Source organism: Amblyomma mixtum, chromosome 9 (genome assembly GCF_055824585.1).
Source record: "Amblyomma mixtum isolate Tamu chromosome 9, ASM5582458v1, whole genome shotgun sequence".
In the NCBI taxonomy this organism is placed as follows: Eukaryota; Metazoa; Arthropoda; class Arachnida; order Ixodida; family Ixodidae; genus Amblyomma; species Amblyomma mixtum.
This window is the reverse complement of record NC_143020.1, coordinates 32,255,385-32,279,167: the sequence shown is the minus strand read 5'-3', so window position 1 is coordinate 32,279,167 and position 23,783 is coordinate 32,255,385. Positions and strand designations below refer to the sequence as shown.

Sequence of the window (23,783 nt, the reverse complement as noted above, 5' to 3'; positions counted from 1 at the left end):
TAACCGACCAAGCCTTGCTATTCTACCTGTTTTAACCAATTCCTTTTGCCAAGCAACATTTTCTAGTTTTGTGTTCTAAGTGGCACCTAATGTCAACGCTTCAATATCACCAAAATCAATTAGTGTTCAAAAAGTGCACGTACATGCACAAAAGATTTCGTCATTGCTGTTTACAAATGCTGTATTCTGGCTCTGCAATACTACTTGAAATTAATAATTACACTGAGAAAGTAGTTCATTGTACACTCCACACATGTTTAGAGGTCTCGTTCATGAAAAAAGGTGGCGTCCATGACATGAAAAAGGTGGCCCGCATGCCATGGTGGGCAAGTGGCGGTGAAATAAATCCAAATAAATTCAATGCAATGGCCACCTACCTACCACGGAAGTGCGCATCAACTCACCGTTCCAGACAAAGACAGCCTCGTAATGAAGTCTGTCCTAAAATGAGCTGTATGGCAGCTCGGAAAGAGCAGCCTGTGTCTCACAACCTCCACCGGTAATTTTGTTTGAAACAGCCACCCGCCGAAGCAGTGGGCATCGGATAACCACTGCGTCAACAGCGGTATCAGAATACAGGAATCTGAATGAGAAGGCGTACTTGCACGGGAGAGATCTCCAGTGCTATCGCATTGTACTCTTAGGGGTATGTTAGGCATCGTCAAAGTTCTTTGAAGCCTGCAGTGCCTATGAAGCTTTTTTGGAGCCTTTTTACTCTGATTCAGTTCACTTTATCCATAAATCTTGCCAACTCAGTACGCATGTATGTTTAGAAAGTACACAGTGTAATATGATCAAAAGGAGCACCCTTTGCCCTACATAGTGCTCTCCAAATTGGCATATGCTTTAACGTAGCCCAAATTAATATAGCCCATCACCAGCTCTGCTTGCTAAAAACGATAGGCATCATCAAAACACAGGTGGTCGAGTTGCATGCTCTTAAGAAGCCTTGTATTAATGAGAAAGTGATTTAATTGTTACTGAATAATGATGAACTGTATGATCACACTTCATTTTGTATTTAGTGTGACCCAGAACACTCACGGGTGGCAAAAAAGGCAATGCTGCAAGAATTACTTCTGCCTGCCAAGCCAAACCAAGCACAGGATGTACAGAGACATATGGATGAATTATATTAGTGTTGGTGTACTATGTGACTTGCATGGCTTAGACGAGACAAAAAATGCAAGATCAGAGCCAGGTTTAGACACTTATTCAGGAAATTAAATCATTTCTCATACTTTTTTATTCCCATACTATAGCCAGGTTTCCCTGATATCTTCTCCAACCAAGCAGCAATATTTCATTAACGCTCAACCTACCTGAAGAATGTCGCTCACACACTGGTGCCCTGTCGTCATGTTTGAGACGTCCATTACTTGCTGAGTATTTGTCTACCATGCCTATTTTCACTGCCCTTTAGATTACATGTGCAATTTTACAGGATTTAATTAGAACACTTTCAATAGACGTGGACATGAAGTTCTTTTGAGCATCAAAATTTTAGGTAATGAAGTGTTAACGCGGAAGTGCCGAGCTTAAATTCAGCCACATATGGGTGGTCGCTGTTTTACTCCGCGGCCATTCTAACCCCATCGCGGTGTAGCGACATCAAAACTTAACCGCCATGGTGGGGTTAAAACTTGAGGCCTTAACAGTGGCAGAGACGGCGGGTGCGTTGCAGGCGGGCGCACCGATGACGCAAGTATACTAGTTAGAAGGTATCTTGATGTATCCTGAAAGTCCAAAGCTGGCCCACATTTGTTATCGATCTTGCCTGTCCAGCGCTCGCGCTTTTTTGTAGCGAAAGCTAATACTGCAGACCTATTTAAAAAACACAATATCGTTCCTGTTACATCACTATACAATTACAAACTATCCCACCTTTATAAACAGGGAATACTAAAGAATAATGATGCATTAACTAACCTAGCCGGATTGCAGATAAACACCACCACCTATAACGTACGTTTTTTGGAACCCTGGAATGTCACCAAATGCCGGACTAACTACGGCAAGCAAATGTTGACATACTCATTGCCGACGGTTTTAAATTATCTTTTTACTGAAACAAATAATGACATTTCCGCGATTTCCTCACAGAAATTGCGTACCTTGTTTGTATAACCTGTTTATTCTTTTTTTTCTTTCCTCGCTTTGATGTTGACGTGTACGCCTTCGCCGCACGCTGCTGCGCTACTGTGTATGCTGGGAGGTCAGGACTCCTCAAGCTGTTTTTTCAGCTTTTTACCTGCCCTCCTCGCAACATTCCATTTCTGTTGCGGAATAAATTTCAATTTCAATTTCAATTTCAATATATTGGCCACGAACTTGCGATTTCGCTGTGGCGGTGCTCCGAGGAGGCACAGTGACCGACCTTGAGCCGTTGCCTGGCAACCGTCGCAGCTGGAGGACGCTGCGCGCTCGCCGCGCCATCTGGCCTGACGTCACACCGCGCGTCTCGCCGCGGAGCTGCCGCCGCCGTTTGGGATGACGTCACACCGCTTGCCTCGCCGTTGCGCTCGCCTCCGCTTTCGCTACGTATATCCTGGCATAGCCGAGATGTGAAACAATTACTGCGCGATTTATTTTCCTCAAAAATCTGTTCTAATTTTTTTTATGACGATCACAGCTAAACGTGGCGTTCCTTACGGCGCTGAAAACATTCACAGGCGCCATGTCCCTGTATTATACACAGCATTTTATCATAGCAGGCTGCACTGGCTGATATCATTCGTGCTGCGCGTGTATACACCGTTCCCATGTTATGCGCAGCTCTAAAAACGATCGCTCAGACTTCAATTTAAAAAGCAGGTCGGCACCGTCATTGGTTTTCGCATTGGCAGCCTCGCCAAGGCAAGTATACAAATCCCGCTGAACGCACGGCTTTGCGCACCGCCGGACGTAAACAAAGCGCGTATGTATGCGGTTCGCGCAAATTCCCTTCGTGCTTTGTCGGTGAACTGGCGCGAAGAAATCATTCGAGTTATGAAACGTGTGACGAACACATCAAAATTTAAAACGCGTCATGATACATTAACCAACCTCGAAATGGCACATTCACCTCACAAGACGATTCGTATACCTTGTGCATGCTCTATACACACACGATGTGGTTTCAGTGTGAAGCATGACATGTATCCGGCATGATTCGCAGGACCGCTGTTAGAATATAATATAGAATATAATATATATACATGTATTCGGCATGATTCGCAGGACCGCTGTTAGAATATAATACCAGTAACCTTCAAACCCTCACCGTGAGTACTTGTTATGTAGTGGTTAGAGAGTTCGCTTTAGGTTCAGAGTACTTGGTTGGTTGGTTTATTGGGTTTAACGTCCCAAAGCGACTAAGGCTATGAGAGACGCCGTAGTGGAGGGCTCCGGAAATTTCGACAACCTGGGGTTCTTTAACGTGCACTGACATCGCACAGTACACGGGCCTCGAATTTCTCCTCTAAAGAAATTCAACCGCCGCGGCCGGGATCGAACCCGCGTCTTTCGGGTCAGCAGCCGAGCACCATAGCCAATGAGCTACCGCGGCGGCCAGAGTACTTGGGTTCAAACCTCGCTTGTGTAGTTATTGCTGTGCCTGTGTGCGTGTTTCCGTGCTAAAGTTTTTGTGTGCAGCTCGAATTGATACAATGTGGCATTAAAAAAAATCATCGGCAAGCTAAAATGAAAACAATCCTGAAGAAAAAAACGATTCTGAGAAAAAGTATTTTTTTCAGAGGCCATATAAACGGTGGGCCGCTAACCCGCGCACCATTTAGTAAGCAGGAAGATTTTTACATCTTGCACCACATACCGCTTGGATACGGGCCGCTTGAACGCTGTGCGGCCTAAATGAAAGGCCGCTTCCACTGTGGGTCGTTGAGACGAAATGTTTGTAGGCGTCGAAAATTTGTCCCGAAGCCCGGGAGCGCTAGCGCGCTATATGCGTGACTTGACCAAGAGTGTACCAGCCGCGACCATGCGCACTCTGGTCTCAGCTAAATACCCACCATGACTGAATTAAACTGAGGCGTACAGACGCATCCAAAAAAGCGGCTGTGGCTCAAATAACCTGAGTCGGGATATACAGAGCGAAAACTTTGTTAAGCATGGTTAGACACGGTTTAGCTTTGGTTCACCTTTAATTTTTTGAAGACCTCAGCGATAGCAAATAACGCGGTGCATGCATGACGTGCCGCAAGTGCAAGAGCGAGCGTCCAGAGCGGTGGACGTGACTGCCAAGCGCAAGAGAATAACGTGACACATCACATGCCAGAACTGGAGAGAAGCCGTGGAGCAGTATTCAGCGCAGCGATGGAGGTGACTACCAAGAACGCAGCTATGGCGTCGCTGAAGAAGGTGCTACGTGCTATTTTATTTGCCACGTGCTATTTTATATATGCAGCGCGCCTCCCTCTAGAGGTCAAATCTAGGAGCCAGTTGACCTTCAGGTTCAGCATGGGAGGAGTAGAGCTTCTCGCTCTGAGTCATGTGCGTAGTTCTTGTGCGCAGCTGTGTTTACCGTGGTTAATAATTGTCATAAGCCTTAACAAACTCTCAAGACCATGCAGTTGTTGAAAGGTGCCACGCACGTACAGTTCAGCAGTAATGTCTTAATTGCCATTGCACCTGCTGCTTTGGCAAGTCTGTGATGCAAAATGAAGTATGAAAACTTGCTCGAAGGTTTTCTTTTTCGTGCTTATTACCACAAATTTACAAAGGCGCAGATTTGTTCCGAAATTAATACCTTTCAAGTCTGACGGAGGAAAGCAAATTCGCAAAGCACGCGACAACCATTATCCCCAAAACAGTCATTTTTATCAGTGTGGCAAGTGGCAGCAGCTTGCTCTGCGACAAAGCTATTCTTCCTTTGTGCAGCTTTTTCAGTCAAGTCAGAAGCAATCAAAGCAGTGGACTGCATACTGCGCACAAGGCAAATGTCGTTGGTCTTTCCTTGAAGTCAAGCATGCTTTCTTGGCACATTGGAATATCTCTAAGATTTCTCAGGTTGGGCGCCTGGAACAAACGAAAGTTACTCTGAGCGCGATTGCTTGCAATACTTTGAAGTGAGAGCTGCGATAGTGGGAACTCGCCGGGATCTGTAACGCTGCAATAGGAAAGCATGATGAAGGCAGTGAATCAAGCATCTTCCATTATTCAACTGAATGGCAACGCAGCTGCATAAGTCGTGTGTGGTTATACTGCAGCGAAGACAGGCTCTAACCCTGCAGATTAGGATGGTTTGATTTTCAACAGCACTTGATGCATCAGTGTACAAACAAAAGAGCCACACAAATTAGTGGGTTAATGTGCCCCACAGGACCCTGGACAAGGCAAATTGTCATCCACTAAATATATAACAGCGATGATAATGGGCAATCCTGACCAGATGCGTAAACCATCACTTCAATGACAACGTCACTGAGTTGTACTTTCAGACCCATTCCCCAATGCAGATTCTTGCAGTCTTCAGCTATAGCCAAATTTCAAGCGGGACTGAAAGTGCGCGAGAAGCAGTTATGTTTAGCACTGCTGGTGTTGACTAAACGACACGAGATACAGCCGCACTTTGTAACAGAAAAGCAGAACAAGCAAGGCTGAGGCTTGGCTTTTGAAACTATACTCGTGAGACTCAGAGTTTGCCACTATCAAGAAAGCATGCCTTGCAGATGAGGTACTTGGTTGACCAAAGGAATAAGATGACCGGAAACTGCCCGACCAGTGTTGCCACACCTCAGAGGAGTTTGAAAAAGGTTTTATTACAATGAACAAATAAAATGAAGTGTCAAGTGTAATGCATCGATAACAAATTGTAAACAAAATGAGTATGTATCAGCCTTTTCCAGTGGAGGTGCTGCGCAGAAGGGCTCTGACAAAAACGTCGCTTTTAAAATATCAAACGTAACGTATTGTCTAAAAGGTTTTAGTTTTGGTGAATGCAAGTTGCACAACTTCACGCAATGTTGACACAAAGCACATTGTTCTTAGAAAACGTCAGCAAAAATGTCACCACACTGCATTTCTACACCAGCAGAGGATTCAGCGAAGTGAAGAGCGGCTGTTTTCGTTTCAGATCATTTTTTTCAGAGGCCCGCGCCATGCACGTTCATGAGGGTAAGATCACTGTCCCAGAAGTTGAGGCACTGACAGGTTTCGCTGTACAAGAATGCTTATATAATAGAGTCTCTTTCATCACAACCATTGTTGGTCCACAATCTCGAACTCTTCTCACAGATATGCACAGGTTATGCCGATGCGGCGAAGGCTTAGCTTAGCAACCTTCGTACATTCTCTCCCAGCTTCATTTCGGGGCAGCATCAAGGGAAGCGGACTGTCTTTGACTCGGTATACGCAGAGAACTAAATGGCGAGAAGGCACTGCAAAGTGAAGTAATTAAAAACAAGAATTCATTCATTCCACAAGGTATCGCTCAATCACGCCGAGGAACTCAGCCTGGCACCTGACCAGTTTTCTGGGGCTCAGTGACCGAAGCAACGCCGCCACAGTCTTCCCAAAGTACATCGCAGCATCGTCGCAGTCGGCTGTCTCCGCGACAGTGCGCGCTGTTTTAGGGGTAGGCTGCCTTCCCCTGTCCAACTCGAACGGTTCCGTTGAGGCGGCATCGGGCTCTCTCGGACGTTTGGAGCTGCTCTCAGGCAGGGACTGGTCAAGCTCAGGAGAAGATGACCTTGCGCTTGCGACTGAAGTGGCGCTGATTATTCGAAACTCTAGGTTGTTGTCGCAGTCATCGTCCGGCAGCAAGACCTCGTCGAATGACTCCGGGAGTGGCTGCACAATAGCGGCAAGAAGAATCCATAATGGCATGCAAACCAAACTCACAAGTATTTGCAGTAAGTCACTGCACAGAAAGGCAGTCACAAAACACGTCCATTTTGTTAATATGATAAAAACTGCCATCGGATACCTGGTAGAACTGTGCATGGAACTCAAAGAAAAGTCCGTGCGCAATTGGTTATCATCATCAGCAATCGCAGATGTGCACTACAGCAGAGAATGGATCTCCAAGTAGCTCTGTCCTGCGCACACTTTGGCCATCAAGTCCTCGCTATTGCATTTCCCAAATTAAATTAAAGACTGCTTTTGGGCTATTCATCATCATCATCACCCTGAATATGCCGACTGCAGGACAAAGGACTCTCCGATATCTTTCCAATTAACCCTGTCCTTTTCCAGCTGTGCCCACCATGTCCCAACAAACTTCTTGATCTCATCCGTCCACTTAACTTTCTGCTGCCCCCTGCTACTCTCACCTTCTCTTGGAATACACTCCATTACCCTTAAGGACCAGCAGTTATCCTGCGTTCGCGTTACATGCCCTGCACACGCCTATTTCTTCCTCTTGATTTTGGCTAGGATGTCATTAACCAGCGTTTGTTCCCCGACCCAACCTGCTGGCATCCGGTCTCTTAACATTACGCCTATAATTTTCCATTCAATAGGTCGCTGCAGTTAGGTTGATCTCTTTTATTACCTAATCTTATCACCGCACTTGAATCTCTGCCAAACAGAGCTACATTTGCCTCTTCTTGAAACTGTTCGCTATGTAAGCAATATTCACAGAGGCGTTAACATCAACACTTGCCGGCCTCGGCCCCCGTCAGAGCAATACGGCAGCAAATGGCGAATAATCGCCCAAGACAGGCCGTAAGAAACATTCTTGTAAGCGTGCACTAAAGCTTTGTCATTACAACACTGCGGGCTCTCCGTCACCCGTGCGTTCGCGGGGCGGGCCACGAGGTTCACAGAGGCTCGGTACACGTTGACTAGAACATGCGTGTACTGTCAGCCTTCAGCCCAGTGCTCTTTTAAAAATCCAGATGCGCCATGCGTGGAGGTCAAAGAAATCCATGTGGCCGGATTAGTATCAACCCGATTGAAAACAGTGCGCTTAGAATAAACTAAAGATTCGTAAATTCAGAGGAATTTTTTAACCTGGCTAATCATATTGCCACGCGCCTAACGCGCCGCGCGGCCTCCGCGCTGAATCCAAGACGACGACGAAGCGGCGGTGGACTCTCGCGGCGCGCTTGTTCTGTTTGGTGTCGTGGAAGCTGGCTCTATAATTAAAAGAAGGCTCCCGCTCCCAGTCTTGGGTTCTTGCCGACGCCTACCTTCGCGGCTCCTCTGGTCGTGACACTGGTGGAGGTGCGACCGATGCTCCCTACTCCTGAGGACGACTCGACGCGCCCGCCTCTTGTGACCACCCCCGTCCATCGTGCCAGCCGGAGGATCCGAGGCCTGTCCCCCGAGGCCCTCCCTGTTGTCAGCGCGCCTTCAACTACCATTCCACTCATGGCAACGCCACTGCCCGCCCTGCCTACAACCGTCCCTGCAGCCAGCCCCACCTATCTCACCCTTCAGACTCCACGCACGCCTAAGCCCTTTCACGGTGACCTGTTTGAAGATGCCGAAGACTGGTTGGCTCAGTACGAACGGGTCGCGACCTTTAACTGCTGGGACGACGCTACAAAGCTGCGTAACGTGTACTTCAGCCTTGAAGACTCCGCACGAACGTGGTTCGAAAACCATGAGACTACTTTCTCTACGTGGCCGGACTTTCGACGTCAGCTCCTGAGTACGTACGCCAAAAGCGACCGCCGGGAGAGCGCAGAGCGTACACTGTCCTCTCGAATTCAGCTTCCCAATGAGGGTGTTGCCATGTACGTCGAGGATGTGACGCGTCTTTGCCATCGCGCCGATCCGGCCATGCCTGAAGAAAAAAAGCTGCGGCACCTGATGCGCGGCGTAAAAGACCAGCTCTTTTCCGGCCTCGTGCGGAACCCGCCCAACACCGTCGCGGAGTTTCTGGCCGACGCCGTGCACATGGAGAAATTGCTGCAGCAGAGATCCAACTTCGTCAAACTTCGACTATCAACGTTGGACCGGTTCGACCATGAACCCAGGCCGAATCCAGACTCCCTTCGCGAACTCATCCGCTCCGTGGTCCGCGAGGAGCTGCAGCACCTTCAAGCCACCTTTGCCCCTCGCGTCGATTCCGTCACCAGCGTCATTCGCGAGGAAGTCCGGCAGGCACTCAGGGCACAAGACGCTGCAGCTGTGCCAGCGCCGCAACCGACCCCATACGATCCCGCGCCGTATCCGACTCCTGTCCAGCCAGTCACGTACGCGGACGTCGTGCGCCGCGCGGCTTCACCTCCTGGGCCTTCGCCTTACACCGCACCATTGGTCGCGGTGCACTCTGCCCAGCCGACTCCTTACTGGGCGGATCGGCGCCAGGCACCGCGGAAGACTGACCTCTGGCGGACTCCGGATCAACGCCCGCTCTGCTACCACTGTGGTGAGGCCGGCCATCTCTACCGGCGGTGCCCCTATCGCGAAATGGGACTACGCGGTTTTCCATCGACAGTCCCCGTCCACGCCCTGGCGAGCGCCCTCAAGACATCGCTGAGTATGTCACCCGCCAGCGTAGTTCACCGTCTCCTCCGCGCCGCGAGTCGAGATCGCCCTCTCCACGCCGGTCTTCGCCCTCTGGGTCCCGTTTCGCCCCAGGACAACGTGGTTCCTCGAGCCCTCGTCGGGAAAACTAGCTCCGGCGGCCTTTGGAGGCGAGGCCGCCGAACGCCGTTCCGACGCAAAGCTTCCACCGCCGCAGCAACTGAATCGCCCCGACGTCGCACGCCGCATCGCTGCACAGTTTTCCCCGACGCGCCTTTCGTATCGCCGCGATGCCGCAACCCCGATCGCCGACCCGCTTCCGCCGCCGCACCGACCCAATCGCCCCGACGCCGAACGCCGCATCGCCGAAGAGTTTCCCCCAACGCACCGCTTGAATCGCCCCGACAGCGCAACCCCAGTCGCCGACCAGGTTCCGCCGCCGCACCGACTGAGTCCTCCACAACAGCCATCGACGGGCCGTGCTGAAGGCAGGGTCTCCTTGGATATCCCTGTTCTCGTCGACACAAAGGAGGTCAGTGCGTTGGTCGATACGGGCGCAGATTACTCTATCCTTAGCGGACGGCTTGCGACGGCCCTGAAAAAAGTGACGACACCCTGGGACGGCCCCGACATACGCACGGCAGGCGGACATCTTGTCGCACCACTCGGCATGTGTGCGGCCCGGGTTATGGTTCGAGGCTGCACATTCGTTGCCACTTTTCTCGTTCTCCGCGAATGTTCTCGCGATGTCATCCTTGGCATCGACTTTCTTCGCGAGCACGGTGCTATCATAGACGTGCCGAACCGCTTGGTGACGTTTTCTACCGCAATGGCCACAGAAGAACCTGCGCACCAGGGTTCTCGGTCCGCCCTGCGAGTCGCCGACGATAGCGTTACGGTGCCACCACGTGCCAGCATTCTTGCTAGAGTTACCTGCGACGAGCCACATAGGGGACTCCGGGTTGTCGAGCCTAATGTCTCCCTCGTGCTCACTAAGGGGGTTGCGGTGGCACGGGGCCTTGGATCCCTTCATGACGGTTGTACAGAGGTCCTTGTCACCAACTTCTGCAATGAGCATCGACATCTGTTCCGTGGCTCAGCCATCGCTTACGTCGACCATGTTCAGGAAGTGGCCGAATGCTTTGCTTGTGCGGAGGACACACCTGGAGCTGACGCCGAAGCGGTCACCAGCGTAGACATAAATCCTGGCCTTCCACCCACTGAAAAGAGGCAAATCAAGGACCTCTGGCGGGAGTTTGGTGCGTGTTTCACGTCGTCGTCTAAAGTGCGCCAGACGTCGATAGTTAAACACCGCATTATGACGCATGAAGGAGCCCGCCCCATCCATCAGCAGCCCTATCGTGTGTCCCCTCGTGAGCGAGATGCTATTCAAACACAGGTCGAAGAGATGCTCACAGACGGCGTCATCCAACCGTCAAGCAGTCCGTGGTCGTCTCCTGTCGTCCTCGTGAAAAAGAAAGACGGGACACTACGGTTCTGCGTCGACTACAGGAAGCTGAACAGTGTGACCAAGACGTGTACCCGCTCCCGCGTATTGACGACTCCCTCGACCGACTTCGTCAAGCCAAGTACTTCTCTTCGGTCGACCTCAGAAGTGGTTATTGGCAGATAGAAGTTGATGAGAGGGACCGTGAGAAAACCGCCTTCATTACACCGGACGGGCTGTATGAATTTCGCGTCCTCCCTTTCGGGCTCTGCTGTGCTCCTGCCACGTTCCAAAGAATGATGGACACCGTTCTCACCGGTTTGAAGTGGCAGACCTGTCTTGTTTATCTTGACGATGTCATCATTTTTTCCGCAACGTTCACGGAACATCTGCACCGCCTCAGGACTGTCCTCAATGCCGTTCGATCCGCCAACCTCTCCCTCAAACCAGAAAAATGCCACTTTGGGTTCACCGAATTGAAGTTCCTCGGGCACGTCATTAGTGCTGACGGAATCCGCGCTGACCCAGAGAAGCTTGCTGCCGTTGCTGCCTTTCCGGTCCCCTCCCACAAAAAAGCAGTCCGACGTTTTCTGGGCCTGTGCTCCTATTATCGCCGCTTCATTAGAAACTTCGCCCAACTCGCCAGCCCTCTGACGCTCCTAACCCGTGATGACACGTCATTTTCCTGGGGCAACGAACAACAGACTGCCTTCGACGAGTTACGACGCCTACTGCAATCACCGCCCATCCTGGCACATTTCGACGAAGATGCCGACACGGAGGTGCACACGGATGCGAGCAACGTCGGTCTTGGCGTCGTTCTAGTTCAGCGGCAAAACGGTGTTGACAAAGTAATTGCCTACGCCAGCCGCGCACTGTCGCGTGCTGAGTTGAACTACTCTACCACGGAAAAAGAATGTTTAGCGGTAGTCTGGGCCGCCGCCAAGTTCCGCCCATACCTCTATGGCAGACCGTTTTGTATCGTCACCGACCACCACTCGCTGTGCTGGCTGAAAAATTTAAAGGACCCTTGCGGCCGCCTAGCACATTGGGCATTACGCCTGCAGGAATTCGATTTCACCGTCACCTACAAGTCAGGCCCGAAACACACCGACGCTGATACCTTGTCACGCGCTCCCGTCGAACCTCCTCCGCAAGACACCACCGACGATGATAGCTTCCTTGGAGCGGTCAGCACATCTGAGCTCGTTTCCAGACAGCGTGCCGACACTGAGCTCCGTCTGATCATCGAACATCTCGAAGGTGGTTGCCCTGAAATACCACGATACCCAGCTCGTGGACTATCGTCGTTCTGCCTGCGGAGAGGGGTGCTTTATAAAAAGAACTCTACTTCAAGTCCGACAACTTACCTGCTCGTCATACCGTCTGATCTGCGGGATGAAGTCCTCCTTGCCTGCCATGATGAACCGACTTCCGGCCACCTTGGAGTTACCCGCACCTTATCCCGAATCCGGCAGAACTATTACTGGCCCAACCTAACTTCAAGTGTCAAACATTATGTCCGGACATACCGGCAATGCCAGCGGCGAAAAAAACCCGCGCTCAAGCATCCTGGACTGCTTCAGTGCATCGAGCCGCCACAAATACCATTCGACAAAGTCGGCATGGACCTTCTGGGGCCATTTCCTCTCTCGTCTACCGGCCACAAGTGGATCGTAGTCGCCACAGACTACTTGACCCGCTACGCTGAAACGAAGGCCCTTGCGCGAGGTACTGCCGCCGAAGTTGCCCACTTCTTTATGCACGACATCGTGCTTAGACACGGCGCGCCATCGGCCATCATTACTGACCGAGGAAAGGCGTTTACAGCCCGACTACTACGTGACATCTTAGCGCTTAGCCATACTGCTCATCGACCAACAACAGCGTATCATCCCCAAACCAATGGTCTAACGGAACGGCTCAACAAAACATTGGCGGACATGATCTCGATGTACGTCGACGTTGAACACAAAACCTGGGATGAGGTCTTGCCTTACGTCACCTTCGCATATAATACCGCGACGCAGGAAACCACCCAGTTCACCCCGTTTCGTCTCGTGTATGGCAGAGAGGTCCGCATGATGCTAGACGCCATGCTGCCGTACGGCGACGCAGAGCTTCCCCCTGAAGCTGGCCACTTCGTCGAGCAAGCAGAGCAGGCCCGTCAGCTGGCCCGCTTGCACATCAAGGACCAGCAATCCGCCGATGCCCGACACTATAACCTTCGGCACAGGGACGTGCACTACGAGCCCGGCGACCACGTGTGGGTGTGGACACCCGTGCGCCGCATGGGATTGTGCGAAAAGTTTATAAATAGGTACTTTGGCCCGTACAGAGTCCTGCGCCGCCTGAACAGCGTCAACTACGAAGTTGTACCCCATGGAACTGTGATCGTCGGCCCTCAGCGTCAACGGCCTGAAATTGTGCATGTAGTGCGCTTAAAGCCGTACTTTTCGCGTGACTGAGCGCTGCGTTCACGCTGTGTTTCTTACCTTTTTCCCCTTACCCCACGTGTGACCTTGACTCTCGCCGCATTTCATTTAGCGCACGTTGTATAGTTAACCTCACCCCTATTCTTCTTGTTTTTGCTCCTCCTCCTCTCACTGTACATACCCCATTCCACATCGAGACGATGTTTGCTTTCGCGGGGGGGGGGGGGGGGGGGAGTAATGCCACGCGCCTAACGCGCCGCGCGGCCTCCGCGCTGAATCGAAGACGACGACGAAGCGGCGGTGGACTCTCGCGGCGCGCTTGTTCTGTTTGGTGTCGTGGAAGCTGGCTCTAGAATTAAAAGAAGGCTCCCGCTCCCAGTCTTGGGTTCTTGCCGACGCCTACCTTCGCGGCTCCTCTGGTCGTGACAATATTACTGATTTTATTAACACCGGCGGTTTCAGCGATGCATCGAAGTATTGACGGGAGAGTACCAAGTATTTGTATTGGAAATGAATTTCATTTCTGTGTTTGGTATGGAAAATACAATTTTTGAGGGCATCAGCATGCAAGAGACCCTGAGAATTATCGTGTCCAGCCCTCACATCAAGTCATCAAGCATACCGATCCTCTTAGGCAGTTCACTTGGCACCCTGCACACGTCTTTGAGAAATGAAACACTTCTAATAAAATTGTCACTAGCTGATGGCACATTCCCACCTATATACAGGGTGTTTCACGTAACATGAACCAATGATTCAAAAAAAGTGGCTCATCGGGGTTGGACGACACCAACGACACATTGTTTCTCATCATGTGGGGGTGCTCAGAGTTTTCTTAAAATTCAGCTAAATAAGCTAAGATTAATTATGTAAATTTTCTGTTATTGAATTTATGGTCAAATTCTTTTCCTTACGTTGTAGAGGGGGTTAAGAAAGAACCGATGCAATTTTTTGTAGCAACGTACCTGCTACGTGGTACTTTTTTTCGGCATATAAAGAAAGCCCGCGAAATATGTAGAAAAACCATGCGAATGCGCTCGCGCTCCCAACCGTGTTTTGAACGAACGATACGAGCGCGCTGACCGTGCCCAAGCTTGGAGCGGCCGCCGCTCAGTTCGACCCGCTGCTAAGTGATAAAAATAAAAAAACGGAGGCTGCCTTAAAATATTGCACTTCACTGCTTTTCCTGCGTTTATGTTTTGCCTATGCGATGGTTGAATTGAAGCTCCGTTCAAATTGGCTGTCGATGGCTTGCTTATCACTTATCGCAGATCACGGCGGGCGCTTTCCATGTCAGCAAAAATGTGTTGACGGACTTTCAAGACTATGCTGTGAGCGGCGTCAGCCGCATGCTTTTAGACGGCGAGCGCGCGCGCATCGTTCACTCAGGATTCGCTTGGCAGAGCTACGTTACGGTAGTGCAATAGCGCAATTACGTGGTTTTTTCGTATTTCGTGGGCTTTCTTTAAATGCTGCAAGAAAGGACTACGTAGGAGATGTGTTGATGCACAAAAACTGCATCGGTATTTTCTTAACCCCCTCTACAACTTAAGGTAAGGCACGTTACCCTAAAGTGAATAATAAAAAATTTGCTTAATTAATCCTGGCTAATTACCTTATTAAGCATAATTTTAAATATACTCTGAAAAGGGTCACACGGCGAGAAACAATATGTCGTTGGTTTCTTCTACCTCTGGTGCGCCACTCTTTTTTAATCCTTGCTTCAAGTTAAGTGAAACACCCTGTATACATGGCATCAAATACCGACGCTAATTTCCGAGGAGTTAATATACCCATTCTTGCAGTGCCGACTGCGTACCGCTGGGAGATGCGGCAAGTGATATAGCAGTACTTGCTGAATTTTGCAAACAGGCGACCAGAGAAAGCTGAGCTCGTGACAACCTTGCTCAAGCCTGTGGAACCCTGCATACACAAGCGAACAAGTGGATTACCGTCTCTCGGTCCGTGGTCTCCTCGTCAGCAGCCCCACTGAGGCCCCGCAACTGCGCCATTGGCTCCAGAAAGGACATGGATTGGAAGTAGCGACATTTTCCAACGTAGACCCCAAGCGAGTCCTGGTCGCCCTTCGGTCGGATTTTCTTCCTTTCGTTGCGGTATGTCCGCCGCTTGTTGCTGAAGAGATTGCGCAAAGAGGCTGCGGACACAATCGCCGTCATTTTAGGATGAACATAAAACACATTGAGGAAACACTATAAACAACACAAAATCTGATGCTAAAGGGACCCAACACTGAAATTTAAGCACCAATTTTTGTCAGCACAAAAGTAATTCCGCTGTCTAAGGTGCTGGATTCCGCAACGGTTTTGTTGGAAATGCTGCAAAGAATTCATAACGAGAATTTTTGAATCAGTGCATGAGCCAATTTTCATGTTCCTCATAGCCTGAGTCGCTTTGGGAAGTTAAACCCGAATAAACCAACCAAACTAAACGAACCATTTTTATGTACCACGGTGCTGTAAATGAGGTCAGCGAGTGCAATGGCGATTGCACGCCAGCAGAGCTGCTGTGCCAAACACTAAATCTCAAGTGCCAGGCATTATTTAGACATTTTCAGCGAAAAGTAGTGGAAATTTTAGTTTCCAAAACAAGCTACGTTCTTCACGCACAGTAAGGTAGTACGCGTCGCTGAAGAAATTTAGTGTTCCGCGGTAGCCGCTACATCTGAGAGAGGCGAAACACTGTGGCGCCATCTAATGACAAAAGCTAGAAGCACATGGTCGATGATGAGACGGGAGCGTTGGTTTTCACTGAAGGGCGAACTGGAAAGAGCTTAAACAATACAGAACTCACTGTAACAAAACGGTTTGTAACAAAATAATGGATATAATGAAGACACGGATATAACGAAGTAATCGCCAGGCCCATTCAACTTCGTTATAACTAGGTTCAACCGTGATGAAATTTGACTACCGCGACTGAAATAAAAAAGAAACACTGTGTACTAAAAAAAAAAATCTGCGGTACTTTACAGAGATGTCAAGGGGCAGAATACACCGATAATGACTGGATTCCTTGAAGGATATTAAGGATATACCTGGTTCTAAAAATTTTCAGATATGTTAGCGATTTTCTTGTTTTTGTTTATTTGTAGCCGAGAGACTTTTTAAACCTCGCGACTACCTCGATTTTAGAATTTTTTTATTGTTGCTCTAGTAGCTTTAATTTTACCCTTGCACTTCCTCAACATGCAGTTTTTAAATATTCGTTTGTTTTTTCAATGGCAATGGACATGTGTGCTGGGCATATGTGCCACGCACTAAGAAGTATCTCCTCCCTTTTGGCTCAGCTCATTCAAAGCTTGCTAAGAGAGGGATAACAATGTCATGCCTGCATGCAGCGCTTCTCAAGTCGTGTCACCACAAGAGTAAAGAAAGCTTCAGCACCCAAGTGGAGCGTTTAGGAAATTCTGCCGACCCTGCTGAAATGATTGTTGCGGTGGCGGAAACTGATACGAAAGATAAAATGACCCTTGCAAATGCACACAGAAGAAAAAATGAACAGAAGGTTCACTGTCATACCGCACGTGCATCGTGTGTCCCATAATCTCAAGAGAATAGCGCCTCACTTCAAGTCGACGATGTTTTCAAGGCGCCGCGAACTTTCGAAGCTTCGTCGAATGGCGACAGGAAAGGGTCCGAAGAACTCTACATTCTTAACAAAGAGTTGTTTCGTGCAACGACGGTGCTGCTATAGTATCCCTCTGCGCTGTGACCAAGTTTACGTCGGCCACACGGGTCGCTGTCGAAATGACTGGTTAAGCAAGCATGACAATTCCTTAGATAACGGCTGCTGCTCGAATCTGACCGCCCCCTCCCCTCGACGACCCCCCCCCCCCCCCCCCCCTTGCTGTAAGGACTGCAAACGCTATCCGCTGCTGACAAACACTTTGGTAATCGGACGGCATGAAGGAAGGCTCGAACGCGAGTTGGTTGAAGCGGCGAAGATAGCTCAGAGCCACCGATGTATTAGCACGCCCTCAATACATGCGACTGAAAAAGAGCAGCGTTTTCTTGCCTTGCCTTGCGTTTTTTTGCCTTTACTAATTCCTTGTCTCCCTCTGCCACCGCTCTGTCCCTTTAGTTTTCAGTGCGGTTTCGAACGAGACGGTTTTAAGCATTCACGAGCACTCGTACGACGGGACGAGCAACTTTCAACAACTTTCTTGAAGCTCAGAGCTTGAACAAAGTTGTTCTAAGTTAGCGCTCATTCAGTCGTCCGCTTCTCTGCCCTTGCGTTTTTACACTTCCACACCTCGTCATGTCTTACTAGCAGGCCCAAATTGCTACTATTAAGGGATTAAAAGTACTAGCGCGCACTAAAACAGAACAGATATAACCACCCACCGGCAGTGTAAGGTCCATACGCAGGCCAGTTTTTCCTCATATGAGACACCACGTCATTCCACATGGACTCCTTGAATTCGCGCTTCGTGTAGTCCTCGTTGTCAACGTCCCAAAGCGCCGGCCTCTCCCTCACGAGGTCGATGAAATAGTAGGCCGCTACGTGGGATATGGTCATCGTCGTCGAAGTAGCTGCGGTTTCAGGCACGACCGTACGGCGCATCCCAGGCGGCGTCAACGTCCGGGCTAGTCAGTGATGCGGTGCTGGCTCAGGAGGTTCGCAGGGAAGGAGTAGGCTGACTGGTACCAGGCTCACCGTGCCGTCGGGTCGTCTATCCTGGCGCACGAGCGTGCCAGTACCGGGAACACCAGAGCTCGGGGGCTGCCCAAGAAGTACGGGCGGACTTTCACACATACAGCGGGGGAGACCCGCGCTGCGCACAGCGTACGCGTCCGAAGACGTATGGCGCCACGTGCTGGGAGAGCTCCCCGCTCGCTTCGGCAGCTGCGTCGGCACTGGTTTTAGGAAGGGAGAGGCGCCGAACAATAACCGGCGTCCGCTGTATCCACGGCGTCGGTTCCCTGGCCGCCAAAGATTCTCTCTTTCTCAACGCAGACTTGTTCCCCCTCTATGCAAGCCCCAGACACAGAAGCGTCGACTGACTGGGAATAAGGGGTGTTCACTCTGTCCCCATGCTTGCTCCTTTGCTCGACGCGAATGTGAAACGCGGGGCAGTTGACGCCATCCGCTCGCCAGCCGGGGACCGTACGGGAGTGCGGCGGAGGAGGCTACCAACCGGCGAAGGGAACGGGAGAGACATGTTGCGCGGAGCCCACTTGCGAAAGATCATCGGGCGCAAGAGCGAGCGTGAAAACGGCCTTGAAATCGGCGCATGTCATCAAAAGCTACAAAAGCAGTTTTGATGTTAGCGGCACCTAGTGCCCGCTCTTCGCAGCGTAGAAAAAAAAACTCCTTAAGCGTTTTGCAGATGTCGCTCCAACTGCGCCGCTCTCTTGTAGCGCGTTGTATGAATCGGGCAATGGTGCGCATTAAGTTGTGCCTAATGCCAAGATACATAAATACTGTATGGTCAATTCCCAAATCTTTCCCGTTGAAGCAGCCGTAGCATGCAGTATTTTACACCAGGGAACAGACAAAGGATACACCGCACAGAAGGGGCGAAGCGGGAAGATCGGTTAATGCGTGGAGCAGCTTTGCCCGCCTTGTACTTCTGTAGTGAGGATTGAAACAAACGAAACCAAACTCACATAAATATTTGATGCCCGGTAGAGGCAGGAGAGCTTGTTCCGCATTTGAAGACTGTTTATCACCAGTTAAAACTCTGGGATTTGCATCGTTCTATTTTATTCTAACTTCAGTATTGACTTTGTAAATTTTTCTCGATGAAATTTAATGGCACAATAACTGGTTTGGTCAGAGAGCGCCATCGCACCAAGTGGTTTTGGTATTAACTATGTGGAGCTAAGCATTAATTTTCCAAGCATTCCGTCCCAAGTTAGTAGAGTGCCAGGACTGGGGAAAGCTTGTGCCCATCATTGGTAAGCTGTGCCGCCTGAAATCACTGGTGTTTGAGCGACGTACGATACTTAATTACACCGCGGTTCGAACTCAGCATCTCTCACATTTCGATGCGAATGCTAAACGCCCTAGACCACCGCTGCGGCTGTATTTTTTCCGATAAGTTACTCCTCCTACTTGCTCCAAATTTGGTCTGCAGTGTGCATTTGGTCTGCAGATGGGCCTAGGAGAGGAAGCCATTTTGGGAGATCTATTTAAGCTCGGTTCATATGTGGATAAATTTGGAGCAGATTAACCTTTAATATGTACAGTCTTTGCCAAAAGTAACCGAGCAACAGGTTCTTGCTTCTCAGACGTATAACGCTGCATTTACAGCAGCCCTAAAGACCGAACGGTGCCATAACGTAAGTACAAGGTCTCACCTCTCTTTACACAGATTAAGAGGTTAAGGGCTGCCATGAGTGCTTCGCTACGCGGCTAAGAAACAAACCACCTGTGCGGGTTACTTTTGGCAAAGACTACGTATCATTCAGAGACACCTTTCATTCACGTTCAGTTTACTCAATACATTCGTTTACGGGGGTGTATCAATGAAATGGTGGTTTTGTTTTATACTGTGTAGTAACTATGCACTGAGGCTCGTTATATTGCGAACAGAACTTGTTACCCCATTCATGGAATGCATATCCCTTTCGACCCTGTAGCCTTGCCTATTGGCCTTACTTATTCAAAGCTAAATTTTGCCCGAACACATTATATGAGTTACGGCACAGTAAGGTAATCGGTGGTTTCACTTCTCGAATCTGAGATGTGCCCCCTTTCTAAAGGATTGTGATTTCGTTAATTATGTTTTTATGTGTTATTCTGCAGGATATCAAGATGCCTGCTAGAAATTCATCCTCAACAGACAAGCAGGACTGAAATTACTTGGACCTCACGCATTAGTTTGCACTTCAGCGTCAACAGTAAGGCTTTTGCTAATTTTGGAAATATTAACACTTTCCGCATCACACATTGTAGAGCCTTCATGTCTTCATCTATGAAAAGTTAAATGAGCAGACACACGGAATAGTGCAGCGTATTATCTTTGTAATGATGCATGATGCGTTAGCACACACTGATTACCATGTGGCATTCACCGTATAACAGTAAATAATTTTTAATTGAGCTCCTCTCACAATAAGCTGATCGGTCTGTAATTCTTCAAGTCCTTGACGTACCCTTTATTATGAAATAAGAAAATGTTAGTGCTTTTCCAAGCTCTAGGTACGCTCGAGATCACAATGCATTGTGTATACAGGGTGGCTAGATTTTCCAACATAATCTCGCTCGCTGAGTCGTGAGGATGATGAACATTAACGCCTGTGAATCCAGGCCTACTGTTCTTTTAATTTATTTCAGTTCTTAAGCCACGTTTGTACTTAATTTCTGCGAGAATATTACCTTTACAGAATATCGTAAGGCCTGTGGCCCAAATGTGGTGCTCAGTGTGAGTGGTGCCGAACCACAGGCGCGACACAAGCATTACAGCATCACGACACTTCAATACTTTGTACTACCTCTTTTTTGCTTCGGCGGAACCGCGATTGTCATCGCGAAGACTGCGCCTCGCGCAGCTAGCAGAGCGTCTGCTCCGGCGGCGCCCCGACTTTCCACGGTTCGCCGCTGCGGCGCTGGCGTCGCGCTTCCAAACTTGAGCTTGAGTTCCCTATACAATACGCCCTCAGTCGAGTAAAGAAGCATACTTCTCTCAATATGGGAGTGGCTGGCCTCCTCTTCCGCGTGGTGGTGGCTATACAATACCCCCCTCAGTTGGATACAAAAACAGGCTGCACTCAAGTTTGGATCGGCTGGCTCCCTCTTCTTCCCGGTGGTGGCTATGCAATACCCCACCAGTCGGCTAACAAAGCTGGCTGGACTCAAGTTGCGATCTGCTGTCCTCTCCTCCTCGCGGTGGCGGCTATACAATACCCCCTCAGTCGGGTAACAAAGGCAGTTGGACTCAGTATGGGAGTGGTTGGTCTCCTCCGCCTCATGCGCTCGGTATGAGCCGCATGAAATTGCACATTTGACGTGAGCGGTATCATGTGGTCGCCGCTCCGCGAATAGTGTTACGGGCGGCGCAGGGAAAACAGTGGCGCAACTGTAGCGTATATGGGAACACTGCCGTGATGAAGGGTTCAACGCGGCGACGCGGTCGATTCGTATGATAGTGTTTATAATGATCATAAGCGGATTGAATATTGGGGGACACTACAGGGCTCAGGCAGGTTCAGCAAATTCTGCCTTGATGTCGGATCTCGGAGGAAATGGTATCACAGCCCTCTCCGATCTACTCTGTTGCGCCCAAACCAGTCTTCGTGCTGCGCTGGCACAGCTAAACGTGGCAGAGTATGCTCTGAAGGAAGGTAGAAAACGGGGTCATTGGCTTCGAGCTCGGCGTATACCTTATAAGCACTGTAAGCGTCAATGAGCACCTTCCGATATCCTAAAAAGCTGAAGTCCGCAAGTACCACAGAGTCAAACCACGGCTGAACGCTTGCTAGACATCTGTGCTTCCACTTCTGCGCACCTGTGGATTTTTTCCTTGCCGCCTTTAATTAGAGCCGCCTTCTATGATTCACGCTTCGTTCCTGTTTATTTCGCAATCTGCTCCATGTTACAGATTAAAAAAGCGCTTCCACAACACATCGGCGCCGTTTCAAGTATTATGGTACGTCTCGTAGTTCAAGAAGTTTTTGTGCAGTTTACACGCATTTATACACGTATCGAAAACGTGAACCTGACAGTAATCATGCTTAGCCTAACTGCAACCCACTCTCTCTCCTGACCGAAAGAGGCGGGTTCGATCCCGGCCGCGGCGGCTGAATTTCAATGAAGGCGAAATCCTAGAGGCCCGTGCACTGTGCGATGTCAGTGCACGTTAAAGAACCCGGGGTGGTCGAAATTTCCGGAGCCCTTCCGGCGTCCCTCATAGCGTGAGTCGATTTGGGACGTTCAACCCCATAAACCAAACCGAACAAAGCCAAATCCTCTTTCCTGAGAATGTAAAAAAAAATTATTTATTTGATGTAAATTTTCCGATGTCTACCAGGGTTTTCTTACGCAAGCTCGTTGCTGTCATATCGGGTGAGCGCTATAATAACATGAACCCAGCGAACGGTAACGACGCGGGCTAAGTTCTGTGTGCTTTGCGCCTGCTTCCCGGCCGAAACCATCGTAGTGGCCTGTGCCCAGTGTTACACGTGTGCTTTGTTGTGTGGTTGTACCAGCTGTGACCGCCTCTGTCCCGTATCAATATCGCCAAAGATCAGGTGCTTCTTTTTGCATGGGTCTCGAAGTCGAAGGGATTAACTCGTTGGCTAATACAAGGGACGGCAAATCATCGATTAGTACTCCCGCATCCTTTTCCTTCTTTCAGGGCGACACGGCTGCACCAGCAATGGTTACGGGCACAGACGGCCTAACCTACCTGCTTGGCTTGGCTTCGTACGGATACTCGTGCGGGAGCAGCGACGTGCCCAGCGTGTTTGTCCGTATCGAAGCCTTCGTGCCGTGGCTGTTCCACAAGCTCAACAGGTTCGCCGAGTACACAGTTATTCCCACGCCTTGAGTAGAAAGATTAAAGATCAACGCCCCAATTCTTGTTGTTCATGCTTGTGTCAGTGATGTGTGTGTGAGAGAGAGAGAACTTTATTTCCACGCAAGTTCAAGCGTAGAGGATGTCTTCGGCCAGAGTCAATAAAGCCAACTGGTCCGTCAACTGGCCCGAGGCTAGGCAAGCCCGCCTCGTTGGGGGAGAAGGGTGTGGAAAATGAGGTGCCTGAATGGCAATGGGACAGCACAAAAGGCAATGTTAAATATTAGCATAGTCTAGGACAATTCGGGAAAGTGTGGGAGTGTCGGATAGTGTAGAAATAAGAACAGGCAGGAGTAAAGAGCGTATTTAGGTGTATGCGTCCAAGAGTGCGTAGTCGCGGGACATGGTTAAAGGTGTGAAGCAAGCCAATTTTTGTGGCGTGCTGGTTGTTCGAAATCTAGACCGGCCAGTAAATAGGCTATAATTTGATTTCCGGTTTCATATAGTTACAATTTCGGTTTCAGGTGGCGAAGAGTCGTTTACACTTCACAAAAATCTATGAGATACGTCAGTGAGCGACACGCAAATAGTACTATCATTGTGTTATCGTCTTACTTAGACCCGCTTTTGTGTTAGTCTGCTGCAGAAGTCGGAACGGCATGCCGTGAAGACACAGCTTTTACATTTCGTTTTTTGTTTCATTTTTTTTTATTTAAAATGCACCTCAAAGGCTCCAGGTATGGGGTATTACATGAGGGGTAAAGTTTTTACATGAATAAAACAAAAAAAGAAGAGATACATCACTTCCCTTAGCGAAAAAGTGGATGTCCCAAAAGTGCATTCCAAACATATTGTATAAATTGCATATTTATTTCGCGTTTCTTTTTGTTCCTATAGGCTTAAACTCCGATACGAATGCTTTCTAGGTATACTAGGAATAATATTTTGAACGTTCTTAAAAATATGCGAAAAGTACAATATTCCCGCTTAGCATATCTATAATGCA

At 49.4% G+C, this 23,783-nt stretch overlaps 1 protein-coding gene across 1 annotated transcript; it reads right to left on the bottom strand.

Annotated features, from left to right (window-relative positions):
- Nucleotides 1-6,382: 6,382 nt before the first annotated feature.
- LOC149328668 (uncharacterized) lies at nucleotides 6,383-18,393 on the bottom strand. The gene is made up of 3 exons (XM_089561364.1): nucleotides 17,661-18,393; nucleotides 15,249-15,451; nucleotides 6,383-6,786 (listed from the first exon to the last, which is right to left on the bottom strand). The coding sequence occupies exons 1-3, from the start codon at nucleotides 17,878-17,880 to the stop codon at nucleotides 6,409-6,411; spliced, it is 801 nt and encodes a 266-aa protein (XP_089417490.1). The 5' UTR covers nucleotides 17,881-18,393; the 3' UTR covers nucleotides 6,383-6,408.
- Between the last annotated feature and the right edge of the window lie 5,390 nt (nucleotides 18,394-23,783).

Bases quoted from the DNA above. Each gene is read 5' to 3' on its own strand.
- LOC149328668 (XM_089561364.1), bottom strand. From the start codon at position 17,880: ATGCGCCGTACGGTCGTGCCTGAAACCGCAGCTACTTCGACGACGATG. The intron at 15,452-17,660 runs GTGGGTGGTTAT...TTGTGTCCGCAG, and splicing joins GTATGGACCTTACACTGCCG to CCTCTTTGCGCAATCTCTTC. The intron at 6,787-15,248 runs GTAATCCACTTG...GCTATTGTGCAG, and splicing joins AGACCACGGACCGAGAGACG to CCACTCCCGGAGTCATTCGA.